Raw genomic sequence first — 15,190 nt, forward strand, 5'->3', positions numbered from 1 at the left:
GATCTTCGATCTTGACAAGCTTTTCAAGCACCAAGGTGTCTTTCCTAGGGAATTGCCTGGGTAAGTCATGTAATCATAAGAATTCCTTTCCATGATTTCTTTTACTCTATAAAGTATTGGTAGATTGTGTTTTCCCTCATGGGATTATGGCCCTCAGAAACTTTTCCTCTTCACATATTTCCTCCTTCCATAAGTTTTCCATTCTTTCTTTCTGCCCACTTCCTTCCCCAGGCATCTGTCTGGTATTGAGCTCTTGGCATGTGTCTCTCTTTCTTCATTGATGGCTAGCATGAATGGGTGGCTGTTAGACAGGGCCTTCATTGTCAGCTCCCACAGCAGCAGTCAGAACATTCTCTGTGGCCTGGGTTCCGAGGTCCACCCAGGCAGCGTGAGCCAGGCTAACTCCCAGTTCTGGATTCCAGTGTTTCTCTTTTGTTGTTGGATTCCCCTCCCTCCCCAAAATATTGTGAAATAAGGAGCTAGATGCTGACAAGAAGAAATAGAAGCCCGCATTCCTGTTACCAAAGTCGTCTTTTTGTATTCAGATGCAGTCAGAGGAATGGCACCTTGGGCAGGAATCTGTAGGAAACTGCCATGTGGGTATGGTCTGAGAGGTAGCAATTTTGACTCTCCCCATCTGGCTGTCTTAGGTAGTGCCATTGGTCTGAACCACCAGTAAACAGTCACGTGTCATCCTCTCCAGCCCCACTTTGCAATGCTACGGGTCAGCTCTGTTCGGGTGCCCAGTTGTCATACGTGGAATTCAGAGTCCTAAAGTCATGGCTTGCTGGGGCTGAGTTAGGGTGGATGGAACTCTTACGTACGCATTTCTTCTTCCCTAGAGCAGTGATTCCAATTGTTCAGTGCTTGTTTAGTGCCCTAGACCTGACCTTTGGGGTATAGAGTTTGTGAGTTAGGGGTATGAAAATCCCAAAGCAGTCAAGTGTAGAGGAAGGAGATGCCAGAGTTCATACTTCTGGCCTCCTGTGGATAAGTAATCAGAGCCATAAAGTGCAGCTAATTGGCTACCCCTTGCAGCCTCAGCAGGCTTGCCAAAAGCTGAGCAGACTGTGGAGACTGAACCATTTGTCTTGAGAAAGTGGGGTGAATGGAACCATGTCCCTGCTCAGAACTTAGGCTGATGGGCTCAATATGAGAACTGGTTGTTGGGATCCTTCCTGCAAGGCTGTCTTGGAAGAGCATTGTGGGACTTCAGCATGGTGCCTGGGGCAGTGAAGACTGTATTTTCGTGCATTGTGTTTATCAAAGTGTACCCCTCCTCACCCGAGGACCCTATTCAGTCATGGAATTGAGCTTCCAGGAGCCTTGAGCTGCAGGCACGCTGGTGAGGGAGAGTGGGTGTACGCAGGTGGTAGCAAGAGAAGCACCCAGGCAGGGATCTGCAGCAACCCACTAGAGGGAGAAGTTTGCCATCACAGTGTCGTGGAGACTTGGATTCTCATCACCATTGTAACATAAAAGGGATTTTTAAAGACTTCGCAGTCCATCCTACTTATTTTAGATACTCAAGCCCCATAGGGTGAGATCAGTGACAAGGCCACACAGCTGAAGAGCAGCACAGCCAGGACTAGAGCCAGGTGTTCCAAAAAGCCTAGGTTAACGTCTTCTCCCCCACCACCTTAGACAAGGTAGATTTCTCATCTGTAAAAATAATTGAACTTGATCCTTTGGGTTCTAAGACTTGGGAGCTTTCGGCAGACTAGGGAACCATTTGTTATCTATACCGTTGGTTCTACTTATAGAGATAACGACATTGGATATTAGCTTAGGAATGTGAGCTAGTCCTGGGCGCAGGGTGGTTAAGCTCTCCTGCCGATGTTTGTGAAAATCTCTAATGGGTCTGAGGTCGCGAAGGGCGAGCTCCTTGGGTGTCCCGGTGTGATACTGATGTTGGATTCTGATTTAGTCAATTATTTATGCCACTCCAGGGCAGAGGTGTTTGATATCTTGGGTGAGTATACAGTAGTGGTTGGCCTCATGAGCTGGTAGTGTCAGATTTCTGGGCTGTTGAGGAGGTCTTGAGAGAACTGCAAATGTCTCCTGGCATTGACAGATTAGACCATTTTGTTTTCAGTGGATCAACTGAGGTTAAACTTAAACAAATAGGAGCAGCTGGGAGGCTTTGGAAGGAGTGAGATGTGCACATTCTCCACCAAAAAAAAAAAAAAAAAAAAGAAAGAAAGAAAGAAAAGAAAAAAAAAGTCTGTGCTCCCTGAGGAAGGAAGGATGAGGCGTGGAACCCTGCACAACCCCCCTGTGAGGAAGGAAGCGGTTATTTCTCTGCTGTTTTGTTTTGCACGTTTAGTTAAAGAATTCCAGAAGTTGCAGGTTGTGGATCATGACCTCCATTTTTTTCCCCTTCTGTTGCTGCTTGCCAGAGGAAGGGGGGGGTGGGTGGCTCTAAATAACACTTTGGCCTTTATGGAAATGTATCAGATGTTCCAGGAGTGAGTCTCGCCTGCTCGCTGGCTCGCTTTCTCTCTCTCCCTCTCTCTCTCTCTCTCTTTCTCACTTTTACTCGGTGTTTGCTGTCTCCTTACTCGTGTCCTTTCTGTAGGATATAGTTAGCACTTCTCGCCTTATATAGCAAGGTCTGGTCGTTAACATTAACAGAAACCTAACAACAGGGAAGGCTGCCAGATAGCATTAATCAGGCCAGTGTTTGGAATTTCATAAATGCTCTGACTTTGGGTACAAATTGAACATTAAGAACAATACGAAATTGTTTTCTTCCTTCCTCTCTCTTCTCTCCCTCTGCCCTCTCTCCAGCCTGTCCAGCTTGCTTCTCTCTCTTTCTCTGTTGTTGAATTCCTCAGCCCTGCCGTCCGCTCACTGCATTGGAACTTTGTTGATTTTTGCCACGTTTAATTTTTTATTTCTCTGTCTCTCCGTCCACTCCAAGACCACAGGCGGAGCAGCAGCAGCCGGAGCCAGGACTCTGCAGAGGGGCAGGACGGGCAGGTCCCAGAGCAGTTCTCAGGTCTCCTCCACGGCTCCTCCCCGGTGTGTGAGGTGGGGCAGGACCCTTTCCAGCTGCTCTCTGCCCCTGGCCAGAGCCATCCAGAAGGGTCCCCCACACAGGGCGCCTGTCACGAGGCCAGCATGCAGCTGGAGGAGATGGGTGTGCACGCTCCTGGAGCCTCCCTGCCCAGTGTCCTGGACCAGAGTAAGAGAGCAGGTTACTCGGCTGGCCTGCCCACCACCAACAGCCAATCGCACCCCGAAACTTTGACTCACACGGCATCTCAACACCCTGGTGGTGCTGAGGAAGAAAGAGACCGGAGTGGGGCTAGGAGCCGAGCCCCTCCCACCAGCAAACCCAAAGCTGAACTCAAACTCAGCCGCAGCTTGTCCAAGTCTGACTCTGATCTCCTGACCTGCTCACCCACGGAGGACACTACAATGGGGAGCCGGAGCGAGTCCTTGTCCAACTGCAGCATCGGGAAGAAGAGGCTGGAGAAGTCGCCCTCCTTTGCCTCAGAGTGGGATGAGGTAAGGCCACGTGATGTCAGAGGGAGCTGGGCTGGCCACAGCCCACCACGGCTCCCCTGTGCGCCGACTCCTGGGACCAGGACTTGTGGGCCAGGCTTACCCTGGTTCCTTCTCACTGTGACCAGAGTGTTTCTGACAGCCATGACGAGGCAAGCCCCAAGTTGCCAGGCAGGGGATCTCATTGCCCAGATGGCAGAGGAGAAGTCCCTTCATGGTTAAACTGGAGGGTGGTGGCCCCAAGCAGAGCTGTTCTGAGGGAGAGGCAGTTCCTAGAAATGACATGCTGCTTGGAAATATTTGGATCCCCTTAGCCACTATCCAGGGAGTTGTGCTTACCCTGGAGATTCTTACAAAGAGCCAGAAAACTTTGCGTCTTCAGGAGGAAGAGGGAAGACCCAGGGTCAGCTAGGAGAGGGTCAGTGGGTGGTCTTTGGGAGAAGCTGCTGAAAGGGGATCAGAGGGGGTTTTTCTGTTCTCTGCTCCTCCGTGGCTGTTCCTGCTGCATTCCCCTGGAAGACCAAATGCCTCTCCCAGCAGAAGCATTCCGCCTGGCCCACATTCCCGGGCTGGTGAGGCAGAGGGCTAGGTGGTTGGAAAAACAGAGAGATTAAAGAAGAGAGAACATTGGGAGTCTGAGGCCCAGGTTAACTTGCATAACCATTGTTCTAGAATAGTTAAAAATATGTACCCGAATATTTTTCAGTGACCTGTGACATGTCTTGCTGGGCACAAGAATGTGTTTCTCAAAGATTGGTAAACACCCAGAGAATGTTAAAGTGCTACCCTTGCAGGCTTCTTGTGGAGAGAGAGCTGCCTTTGAAGGGAACTGGGTCTGTCTCCCAGGAACATTTTCAAGAGATGAATTTAGCTCACGAAGAGGAGGGGAACAGTGCAGCTGACATGCCTGTTTGAGTGATCTGTAGACTAAATGCCATACCCAAGTCTACTCAGGTTGCAGCTGCAAAGTTATAGAAACCAAAGTGAATCCCATTCCAGGCGTGGGAACGGGGTGGAGGCAATTCCTACAGCGCTCTTATCTCCAGATAAGATGAGCTTAAGAATTCTTGTGTAGTCAGACCGAAGAATTCTGTGCAGTAGAAAGTTTTCACTTTTTACTGGTTTAGAAACCAAGATGGAGTGGGTGAGCCTGGATTAGATGCTAGACCACTTAAAGGAAAATCAGTTTGAGTGACAGAGCTCCTGGCCCGTGGGAGACTACCCACTAGGGTCTGTGTGTTTGTAGGAACGTGTGCTTTGCCTTTGCTTTTCAAAACACACAACATATGGGGCACCTGGTGGCTCAGTGGGTTAAGCCTCTGCCTTCGGCTCAAGCCATGATCTCAGGGTTCTGGGATTGAGCCCTGATCTCAGGGTCCTGGGATCGAGCCCTGCATCCGGCTCTCTGCTCAGCGGGGAGCCTGCTTCCCCCTCTCTCTGCCTGCCTCTCTGCCTACTCATGATCTTTCTCTCTCTGTCAAATAAATAAATAAAATCTTTAAAAAAAAACAACCACAACACAGAGTTTTACTCATTTACAGTCAAGGATAGGATGAGGCAGTTCACAAGTAAGAGAAGTGCTGTGAGCTCTGAAATGGGAGGAGGGGGCGGATGGAGGAAAAACATCGGTGGGGGTGGGGAGGGTAGAGATGGAGAGTGGGAGGGGACTTCAGGAGAGATCCCAGAGACTTGGAATGGAAGAACCAAATGTTTTGGGGAAAACCAGATTTAAGCTAGGGGATGAAGAAGGGGCACTTGTGAAGAGAATAGTGTGAGGGAAGTTGTGGAACTGGAGAAGCTTAGGTCATTTGGTTTCTGTAGGTAGAATTCGTATAGGGGAGCTTAAGGAATAACTGTGCGGGGAGGGGGCCGCCTGGCTGGCTCAGTCAGTGGAGTGTGTGACTCTTGATCTCAGGGTTTTAACTTTGAGCCCCACGTTGGGTATGAAGATTGCTTAAGATACAAAATCTTCAAAAGAGGGTAGAGAGATTGGGATCACATAATGGACTGAACACGAGGCTGAGAAGTGAGTGTTTGGTTTGATAGCAAGGCAGTATCTCAGAATCCTTCAAATGGACTGGCAGACAGCTTTACTGGTCTAATGAATTACCTCTTCTTTTTGGTTCCATCTCCCCAGCGAACCTTGCACCCAAGAGGTCGATAGTGCCAGGTGATTGGTCACAGGATTTCCATGCTCTGTTAACACACATCACGGCCAGCCCGTCCGTCCCATGGCCTCCCCCATTTCCTCCCGGAGGAGAAACACAAAGTCACTGAAGCACGGCCCAGCATCATTGAAGTGGGCTGTTCAGGCTAACGCACTAGTTGTCTCTTGGCCCCTTAGCTACAGGAGGTTCATATGCTCCTGTTTTGTTGCAGGTAGAGCTTGCGGGTGGCTACCGTGAACCCCGGGGCTGCTTGAGGTCTGGGTGTCCTGGGCCAGTCTGTGATGTGACTGAAAGACTGGAAGCACTGTTGCACTTTAGATTCGAAAACCTAAGGGAACTGAGCCCTTATTGGAAGGAATTCAGAAGATCAAGATTTGCTGGTTTGGAGATGATTCACAGGACCCTTCATGCATGATCCTTCATCATCATTTTTGAGTCATATTATACATGGTTTTCGTGGTTACCTCTGTCGAAAGAGAAACTTCAGAAGTGTTTCCCCCAGTGGTTGGCCCTAGACCCAGGCCTTTGGCAGACTTTGCCAGAACGGTCATTAGTTAATGGCTGCTCCCCACCCCACCCCTGACAGGTGCCTGAAGGCTGCTGTGCCGTAATTTGCGCTTGATTTCTTTTCTTTGTCATCACTTGATCCCCAGGAGATTGGGGAAAGCTGCTCTGAAGGAGCTTGGGTCCAGCTCAGCTCCTCACTGTGGGGCCTGGGCAGCTGTGATCTCGGTGCAGATGGACATGCGGGCCAGTCTGCCAGGCCGCTCCTAGAAGGCAGTGCAGGCTAACACGCAGGGCTCAGGCTCCAGAGTCAGCAGACCCAGTTCCAGCCCCGGTTCCACCATCCACTCCTCCTCGTCATAGGAGTGGCCTTGGGAAGCCTCGGCATTGTTAGTGGTACTTGTGAAACAGGCAGTCAGGTCTGTGTTTCCGAGGCGTGGTTTTTTTGTTTTTGTTTTTGTTTTTTGTTTTTTTACTGGTTAGACATACGTTTAAGTGCCTAGCCCAGTCCCTACTATGCATAAGTATTGAATAAATGGTAACTATTCCCATTATTATTGTGCCTGGAGCTTTGGAGAATGGGAACTGAGGCACAGAGTGTCTTCAGAACTTAAGAAAGACAGAACTTTGGGGGGTTTGTCTGGTGCTGGCAAGGTGATAGGTAAGCCTGGTGAGGTCCTGCATGACCCTGGCCCACCCCAGGGACAGAAGAGCCTACCCAGCCGGGAAGGGAGGGCAGTAGCCCCACCCCACCCCAACCCACCCCACCCCCGCTTTGCTCTTTGAGAAATTCATGAAGCTTCCTGCTAACTCTGGGAGAGGAGAGAAGTTGGAGCGAAATCTGTGGCTCTCTCTACTGTTTATTTTTCAAATGTATTCTTCTATATCATGGCCAACGGTGGCTAGTTGATGGGCTGCTTGTCAGGGCTGTTGTTCTGTAGCTGGGGGACGTGCATAGCTGGCAGACTGGGAGTTGCTTTTTCCAAGTACAGACCGCTCCTTACAGGTGCTTCGTGCCGCCCTTGGTGATTCCCCAGAACGAGAGGACTTCGGAAAGTTGGCCTGATTAAGGAGAACCTCTGAGATGGCATCCATTATGACACTAGGATATCTCCCTAGTTTCCATTAGATTTTTCGTAGCAAAAAAAAAAAAAAAAAATAGAATTTACTTTGAAAAGTGCTCCGTCTAAGAGGAGATCAAAATCCAAGCTTCAGTAGATGCTTTTTCTGTTCACCAGTCAAAAATCAAAGCACTCCTTGTTATCTTGGTGATGCCTAATAGAATAGGGGCATAACAGAAGGTAAACTGGACAGCTGTCCATCAGTACAACTTTAAAAATATATAGATTAGGAATGGGAAAATCACCTACATCTCTCTACAGGCTAGCCTCTGTTAACATTTGACGTGTATCCAAATTTGGGGTCTGAGTATATTTACCGATTTATAATTTCTGTCTTACCAGTTATGGCAACATCCATAAGACCTGGATTCAGACCTGAGTTGTGGAAGGCACAGTGTGGTGTTGTGTGGCTGTGTCAGAGGGCTGGTTTATTCGTTGGTGTTGAAGCTGTCTTCCAGGTCCTCGTCGGACACCTTGCAGGGTATCTTCCGTCTGCCCTCAGGCATGTTCCCTCTCCTTCTCTACCGGCCTGTGCACCCCAGAAGGCTCATCTGTGTGGCCTGCATTGCGAGGCCAAAGGATTCCTGGGTTGGCTGTGCCCCCTCCTGAAAGACCCGCTCTCCTGGGAGGGACCTTTCCCTAAAGCTGCTGTCTCTGGGTTCTGATAACCAGTCCCTCCCCTGGATGCTTCCAGCCTGGGGCTCCTGGCTGTGAGTCCCTCTCCTTACTTGTTGATCTCTCTGTACCCTGTCCAAATGTGTGTAAATAATCCCCTTATTGAGCTCCTTCGGTTGCCCGGTGTGCATGTGCCGTCTTTTTCCGAGGGGACCCTGAGCCATACGGACATTTTGTAGTACTATTTCTATCCAGCGCAGGCCAGCCTAGATGGCTGTGTGCTGGAGCAATAAACACAGCTCGTACATGTAAATTGTAAATTAATCTTCATTTGCAGACGAGCCAGAGGTGTGGATATCCAGGGTGCTAAGAAACAGGAGAAATTGATCATCTAACTTGAAGCCTCTCCCATGTAGGAAGCCTTTTCTCTTTTCTAGAGCTGGCGGTACATCAGTGTCTCAGCTGTGTGCCCCAGAACCACCATCTCCTAGATGCATTTCCATCCCATCTCTGCACTGTGGGGCGCACCCACAAGGGCACGCAGCAGCAATTAATGTCCGAATTAAATACCTCCTAAGAAGAACAAAAATAACCTTCTGGTCAGATTGTGGCTTGAATGTATGGCGTCCTTGGGGTCATATAGGTCTCTCCCATAGCTGCCTTTGAATGAGATTGAAATTTATGAAAGACAAAAACCGCAGAAGGCTGCTTGTCTACTTAGCATAAACATTTGAGTAATTTAAAACTTGGCTGAAGGCTTAAGTGATAAATTTGTGTTTTGTAATCAGTTTTCATAAATATTAAACAAGTGGGAAATGGATAAAGAGCAGGGATGCGTGCTTTGTGTGCATTATGTATGAGCTGAGAATAATTTCTGGCCAGGGTTTTGGGGCACGGTCCGGTTCCATCTGAAATGAATGGTAGCTGAGAGGGGACCCTTGGCTCTGGGATCCCTCAGTGAGCAGTGAAGTGGCAGCAGCACAGAGGGCACCCTTCCAGGCCCAAGTGCCCTGTCCCAGGCACCCCACCCTTCCGGGTGTGCTGTCCAGTTGGAGGCATGATGTCATCAAGGGAAGAGCTGATTGGTTCAACTCCACAGAGGCTTGGGTTGCTTTTAACCCTTGTGGGTTGGGTGTGCTACAAGAATGGCCTCTGCTGTAAAATAAGGAGAGTGGAGCTTGAGTTTGCGCTGACAGTGGCTAAACTTTCCCCACCACAGTCTGCAGTTTGTCTTGTTCTTTATCATAGAAATAAGCATACTGTGTAATCTTTCTGGCTGAGCATGGCCAGCCCACTCTAGACAAGAATGTGAGGGGCTCCTGGGTGGCTCAGTGGGTTAAAGCCTCTGCCTTCAGCTCAGGTCATGTTCCCAGGGTCCTGGGCTCGAGCCCCACATTGAACTCTCTGTTCAGCAGGGAACCTGCTTCCTCCTCTCTCTCTCTCTCTCTCTGCCTGCCTCTCTGCCTACTTGTGATCTGTCAAATAAATAAATAATATCTTAAAAAAAAAAAAAAGAATGTGATATACTCCTACCCCTGGGGACAAATCAGAGCGTGGACTGTCTATTTTGTTGTTGCCCCTGTATACACAGGAGTCACAACTTTTGTCCTAGAACCTCGAAGTTTTCCTTGGTTTTAAGTGGCCTGTTAAGATTGAGAGCTTTTTTTTTTTTTTATTCCAGTATTTTAAAAAGAATCTCCATTTATAGGCAGTCCAGAAGAAACCGTTTTGCCTTCCTGTCTGGTAAATCCAAGGGATTTTGGTTAGCCCTGATTTAAAAAGATGCATGTGGTCATTTCCATGGCCTTGACGCTAACAGAACCCCATACACAGCATTATGAATAAGCCAGTGTTAGTCCTGTCTCTGTAGTTAGTGAGGAGAGGCCTAGTGTTCTTGACCCCTGCCACACCCCACCAGACGGTCCTTGGTGACATCATGCCTCCCAATGGACAGCGTGCCAGCAAGGGCGGGGTGGCTGGCACCTGGCCAGGAAGGGCGCCCTCCCTGCCGCTCCCTCTTTACTTTGCATGGGGTTCTGGGGGACCTGGCTATTATTGTCCCTGTTCACATCTCTCTGCTTCCCTCTCCTCTCTAGCTTTCTTCCTGGCTGCTTTCCTACCTCTTTACTCCTCCTGCTTTTCTTTTCATTTCCTTTTTTCCCCTTTGCTCGTTCTTCCCTGTTCCTCTGTGCTCTTTCCTGGCTTTTTACTTCCTTGGTACTTTCAGTTACTTTTCTTTTCCTCCTTTTCTTCCTGGTGGCACCAAGGAGAGGTTTTTCTAATAGCCTTTCCTCAGCCTTCTCTGCCTGAAGGGTTTTTCTTGTCTTTTGTCTTTTAAACCTCTCACCTGTGTTCACTTGTTGTTACATTCTCCAGAGCATTTTACTGCTTGTGGTCTTAGCTCTGCTTCCTCACCCCCATGCCATCCATTCACACTGTCTGCCCCCTGTCCTTTCCGAAACGGCCTGGTTCCACTTAGCCCCATCAGCACAACACCATCAAGGACCAGGTAGGGATTTTGTGGTATTTGTGAAATTGCCAGAAGACGAGAACTTCCCTTCTTGACTCATTTTTGTTTCCTTACATTTTGTTGTTTTCAAACGCCAGACCAAAAACTTGGGTGCCAGTGGATCTCAGTGAATATATGAGGAGAATTTGATCTTTAATGACAGTGCATATAGATGCCAAGAATCACAGGAACATTTTCTGGGACATTCTTTTTATGTACTTTGCTTCTGGTTTTTTATCTGTCTTCCTTCTTTTCTTCTAGTAATGGCATCAGATACAGACGGAGTGATTTTATGTAATTTAGGCAATAGTAGTTAGTCATATTATTCTAAGCAGTTGTGTTTGAGAATCAAGTAGAGGTATTTTCACAGAATTGGCAATAATATAAAATCGAAGCATATTTTTATTAGAATTTTTCATTCATTCAACTAATTTGTTGAATACCTGCTAAGTTGGAGGTATTCTGTTATTCCAGTAACTGGGGATGAGCAGTGAATGAAACAGACAAAATCCAGTGCCTTGTGTAACTGACATTCTAGAAAGCTAGAGGGGAAAGAGAAGACAATAAGTAAAATCAGAGTATGCTGGTTGGTGATAACAGTGCTAATGAGAAAAAGCTGAGAGGAAAGATAGAGCCTGATGGGGATGGGGGTTGCGGCTGCCAGGGTGGGGCCCTCTGGGGAAGGAGGGGGCGGGGAGGGGCATGGCCTGAGCTGAGCCAGCAAGCTGCTTTCTGTTAGTGATTAATTTCTCCTGTCAGACAAATTTGAAATTCCATTCTACACTTACATTGTCTTACAAATACATCTTAGTACTTGACTTTTACTAACTTCCTCTTTTTAGCCAGTATTTGCCACTGGCTTCTTATCTTGGTCCCCCCCCCCCTTTTTTCTAGTAATTTGTGTTGGGTGAGTTTTTATACATAAATGCGTACATGCATGTGTATATATGTGCATATTTATGTACACGCATACATATATTTTTAAAGCTACGGAAATAGAATGAAATATGAATTTGCAAGAATTTCTCAGACTTGGGGGCGCCTGGCTGGCTGCTTGGGAAGAGCATACAGCTCTTGATCTGGAGTTGTTGAGTTCAGGCCCCACATGGGGTATAGAGATTACTTAAATAAATAAAACTTTAAAAAAAAAATTTCTCAAACTTGTTCACTGTCCTTGTTTTCATCCTGGGCAAGGATCATTGAGTGGGTTGTGGTAGATTCTCCAGAGCATTTTTGTTTTAGGAAATTGTTTTAGGAAATACATTTCCATGGACACATCCCATTTTCAAAGTGGAAATAAAATCTAAAAACCAGGATTATAAAGCAAGGGGAAGGAACTCCAAAATTATTTAGACCAGAAAATGGCCAGGAATCTAGAGAACAGAGATCTATGAGAGAAGGACAGATGATTAGGTATTCAAGGAGTCGGGGCGGGAGAGTCTGAGTAGCCGCACCATCGTTGTTTTGAACTCAGAGATGGTGCTGGTGCCTTGAAAGGCATCTTAAGGGCTGACGGCCTGATGACTCTGAAATGCTTCCTTGTACTAGTCAAGCCCACAGATTCCAAACAGGTCATTGCTGCTGATTAGAGAGGGAGGTGCAGGGGGCCTCAGATATTGTCTGACCCAGGGTGGAATTTGCAGAGGTCAGTGGACAGGGAGCTTCTCAGATCTCAGGTATGGAGGTGGTCTTTTTGTGTATATGTGCACACATGTGTGTACATGTAGGTTCTGTGTTATTTCACATGGTGAATTGTGTCCTGTTGGGGGTGGGGAGGTGTCGCAGTCAGCCATGAGCAGGGACTGTGGCTGCCTGGTTAGCGAATGCGTGGTGCATGCGGGCTTGGGTCTGGTTGGGGTCAAGATGGCAGGCATTGTGATGCCTCTGGTCTATCCGTGCTCCCGCCCAGATGACCTGCCGCTGACTGCTCTAGCCCTCATCATCTCTGGCTCACACGGAGCCCCTTGAAGTGTAGTAAAACTACTAGCTGGCTTCCCTGTCTTCTCACAAGACAACTATGTCTCTGTTTGGTTTTTTTTTTTTCCTCCATGAAATGAATAGGCCCCAGAGAAGTTTAATTTGTTTAGAGATTTGGTGTGCGGTCAGAGTGGCAGCTAAGTCATTATCGGGCCAGAGAGTGAGGGATGGGCTTTTTTTATTACATAAGACTGGAGGAAAGCAACGAATCTGGACCTCCCCTGCAACACAGAGCTCTTTTCTGGCCCCCAGTGTTTTCGCCAGCACCCTGAGATGTGCTCTGTGCTCTCCCCTCTGTGTTTTCGTGGATGGCTGCCCTCCCTGCTGAGGGTTCCTTTACTTTTCTTTTCTTTTTCCTGCTTTTTTCCCATGGATATTCCCTTTTGAATGCCTCCAGGTGAGTAGCCTGTGGGTGAGAAGGATACTTGTGGCCTGAAGATCATGGGCAGAGCCGAGATGCTAAGCAGTCTGTCTCAGGATCCCACTCTGTCTTGCTCACACGCTCTAATGACCCAGTCTCCGGCGCCACAGGGCCCACCTGTCCGTAACTCAAGGCAGTGTGTTTATTTGTCTGGACAGGTGGAAAACTGCCTAAGCTCGATAGGGGCCTACAAATGACAATTTGTCTGGCAGTCTGTTCTTGCCTGTCCTGATTTAAACAGCCAGGAAGCCATCGTAAACTCAGTTGAAATGGTGTGGTTTGTGTCTGTGTTCCGGTTCCTTTCTGCTTTGGAGCTAGTTATTTTCAGCAGGGCCAGCGCCAAAACCCCGTGAGAGGGGTGCCTTGTATCGGTTATGCAATGGGCAGGCAGTGCTGGAGTTTGCTGACACCGGGAAGATGGATGACCCTGGAGAAGTTTATCTCCGGGCCTGGCTGCGCCCCCTTTGCTGACCCAGAGGATAGGAGGAACCACCATGGAACCTGGGGGTACGGTGGCAGAGTACTTAAAGGATAGAAATAGCCAAAACCCAAGGAGTTGACATGTGCTCTGAGAGGGAATAGTTGACTTAAACAGCCTTCCCATCTAACTGCATATAGATGTTTAGGCAAAGCCAATGCTTGAAACGGAATTTTTGTACACTGGGGATTTTTTTTAAGTTATAATACTCAGTATTATATGGCTGAAATTTATAAAAGGTACCAAAGAACATATAGTTTTTTCAGACACCCAGCTCCTCTCCTGAGTTTTTTAGTATCTTTCTTAGAAGTATTTGTGCATTTGTAAGCATTTTAGCCATGTCAGGTATTTTTCTTTTCAAGACAAGTGATGCCATATTCTACATACTGTTCTGATCCTTTTTTCATTTGATTATCTATTTTTTTAAATCATTCTAATTAAGTACATAAAGTGTTTACCTTTTTTTTATATTTCATATGATTCTACAGTATGGATATACTAATTTATTTTAAAAGTTTTCTCTAGATAGATATTTTGGATGTTACTCAGTTTCTACTAATTGCAAGTAGGACTGCAATGAGTATCCTTATACAAAGTCATTTTTTTTTTTAAGATTTTATTTATTTATTTGAAAGAGAAACAGTGAGAGAGAGCATGAGCGAGGAGAAGGTCAGAGAGAGAAGCAGAGTCCCCGTGGAGCTGGGAGCCCGATGCGGGACTTGATCCCGGGACTCCGGGATCATGACCTGAGCCGAAGGCAGTCCTCCAACCAACTGAGCCACCCAGGCGTCCCTATACAAAGTCATTTTAAGATAAATTTCTTGAGGATCAGCAGCTGTGTTAAAGTGTTTATGCATGTTAAATTTACTCTCACAATCACAACTCAAAGGAGAGCCTGTTTCTTGACACCTCACCAAACTGGGGGTGGTCAGCTTTTTAATCTCTTTTTAGTTAACAGATTGGTAATGTTATCCTGGTATAGTTTTAAAGTGGGTGTCTTTTTTTATTATGAGTGAGGTCGGCATCTTTTCATATTTTTAAAAAACTTTTTCTTTTCTGAGTTCTGCTTGTTCCTTTGCTTTCTCTTTTCTCCTTTTCTTTCTGTTTTGATCGCTGTTGTTGATTTGATCTGTTTCTTTGAATTTATAGAAGCTCTTTATGTTTGAAGAAAATAGCCCTTTATCTATAATATGCATTGTCTTTTGGCAGGGTTTTTAAAAATTATTAATGAGGTATTATTGACATACAACAGTATGGATTTTTTAACTTACAGAAATTTATTTAGTTTTTTAAAAGATTTTATTTACTTATTTGAGAGAGAGAAAGAGAGGGAGGGAGAGTACAGAGGGAGAAGCAGCCTCCCCACTAGCAGAGAGTCTGATGCTGGCCTCGATCCCAGGACCCTGTGACCACGACCTGAGCCTAAGGCGGATGCTTAACCAGCTCAGCCACCCAGGTGCCCCAATATACAGAAATTTAAATTTTTGTATAGTTGAATCAATCTTTTCTTTAATGACTTCTAGATTTTGTGTCCTAGTTTAAAAAAACCTTCCCTACTCAGTTTATAAAACACACACACAAACACACACTCTTTCTTATTTTCTTCTAGTACTTTCAGGGTTTTATTTTTCAGGTTTAAATCTTTGTTTCTTCTGGAATTTATTTTTATCTAAGGAGTGATAAGCATCCTGTTGACTTTTTTCCAGCTTTATTAAGGTGCAGTAAAATTATAAGATATTTAAAGTGTATAAGGTAGTGATTTGATTTACATATATGTTGTGAAAGGGTTCCCCTCATTGAGTTAATTAACACATCTATCACCTCACATACTTCGCTCCTCCTCCTCCTTCTCCTTTTTTGTGAGAACATTTGAGTTCTACTCTATCA

General features: G+C 46.7%; 1 protein-coding gene across 2 annotated transcripts in view; it reads left to right on the forward strand.

Moving 5' to 3' along the window:
• The window catches only part of LOC111152173 (ankyrin repeat and sterile alpha motif domain containing 1A), a 178,346-nt gene that overhangs the window by 104,564 nt on the left and 58,592 nt on the right, over positions 1–15,190 (forward strand). For both annotated transcript variants that reach the window (XM_022510537.1, XM_022510538.1), the window contains one exon: positions 2,924–3,513. In XM_022510537.1, the coding sequence (XP_022366245.1) occupies positions 2,924–3,513 (590 nt within the window). The remainder of the gene's footprint in view (positions 1–2,923; positions 3,514–15,190) is intronic.

This window comes from Enhydra lutris, unplaced genomic scaffold (genome assembly GCF_002288905.1).
Source record: "Enhydra lutris kenyoni isolate GAN:26980312 unplaced genomic scaffold, ASM228890v2 scaffoldscaffold28, whole genome shotgun sequence".
In the NCBI taxonomy this organism is placed as follows: domain Eukaryota; kingdom Metazoa; phylum Chordata; class Mammalia; order Carnivora; family Mustelidae; genus Enhydra; species Enhydra lutris.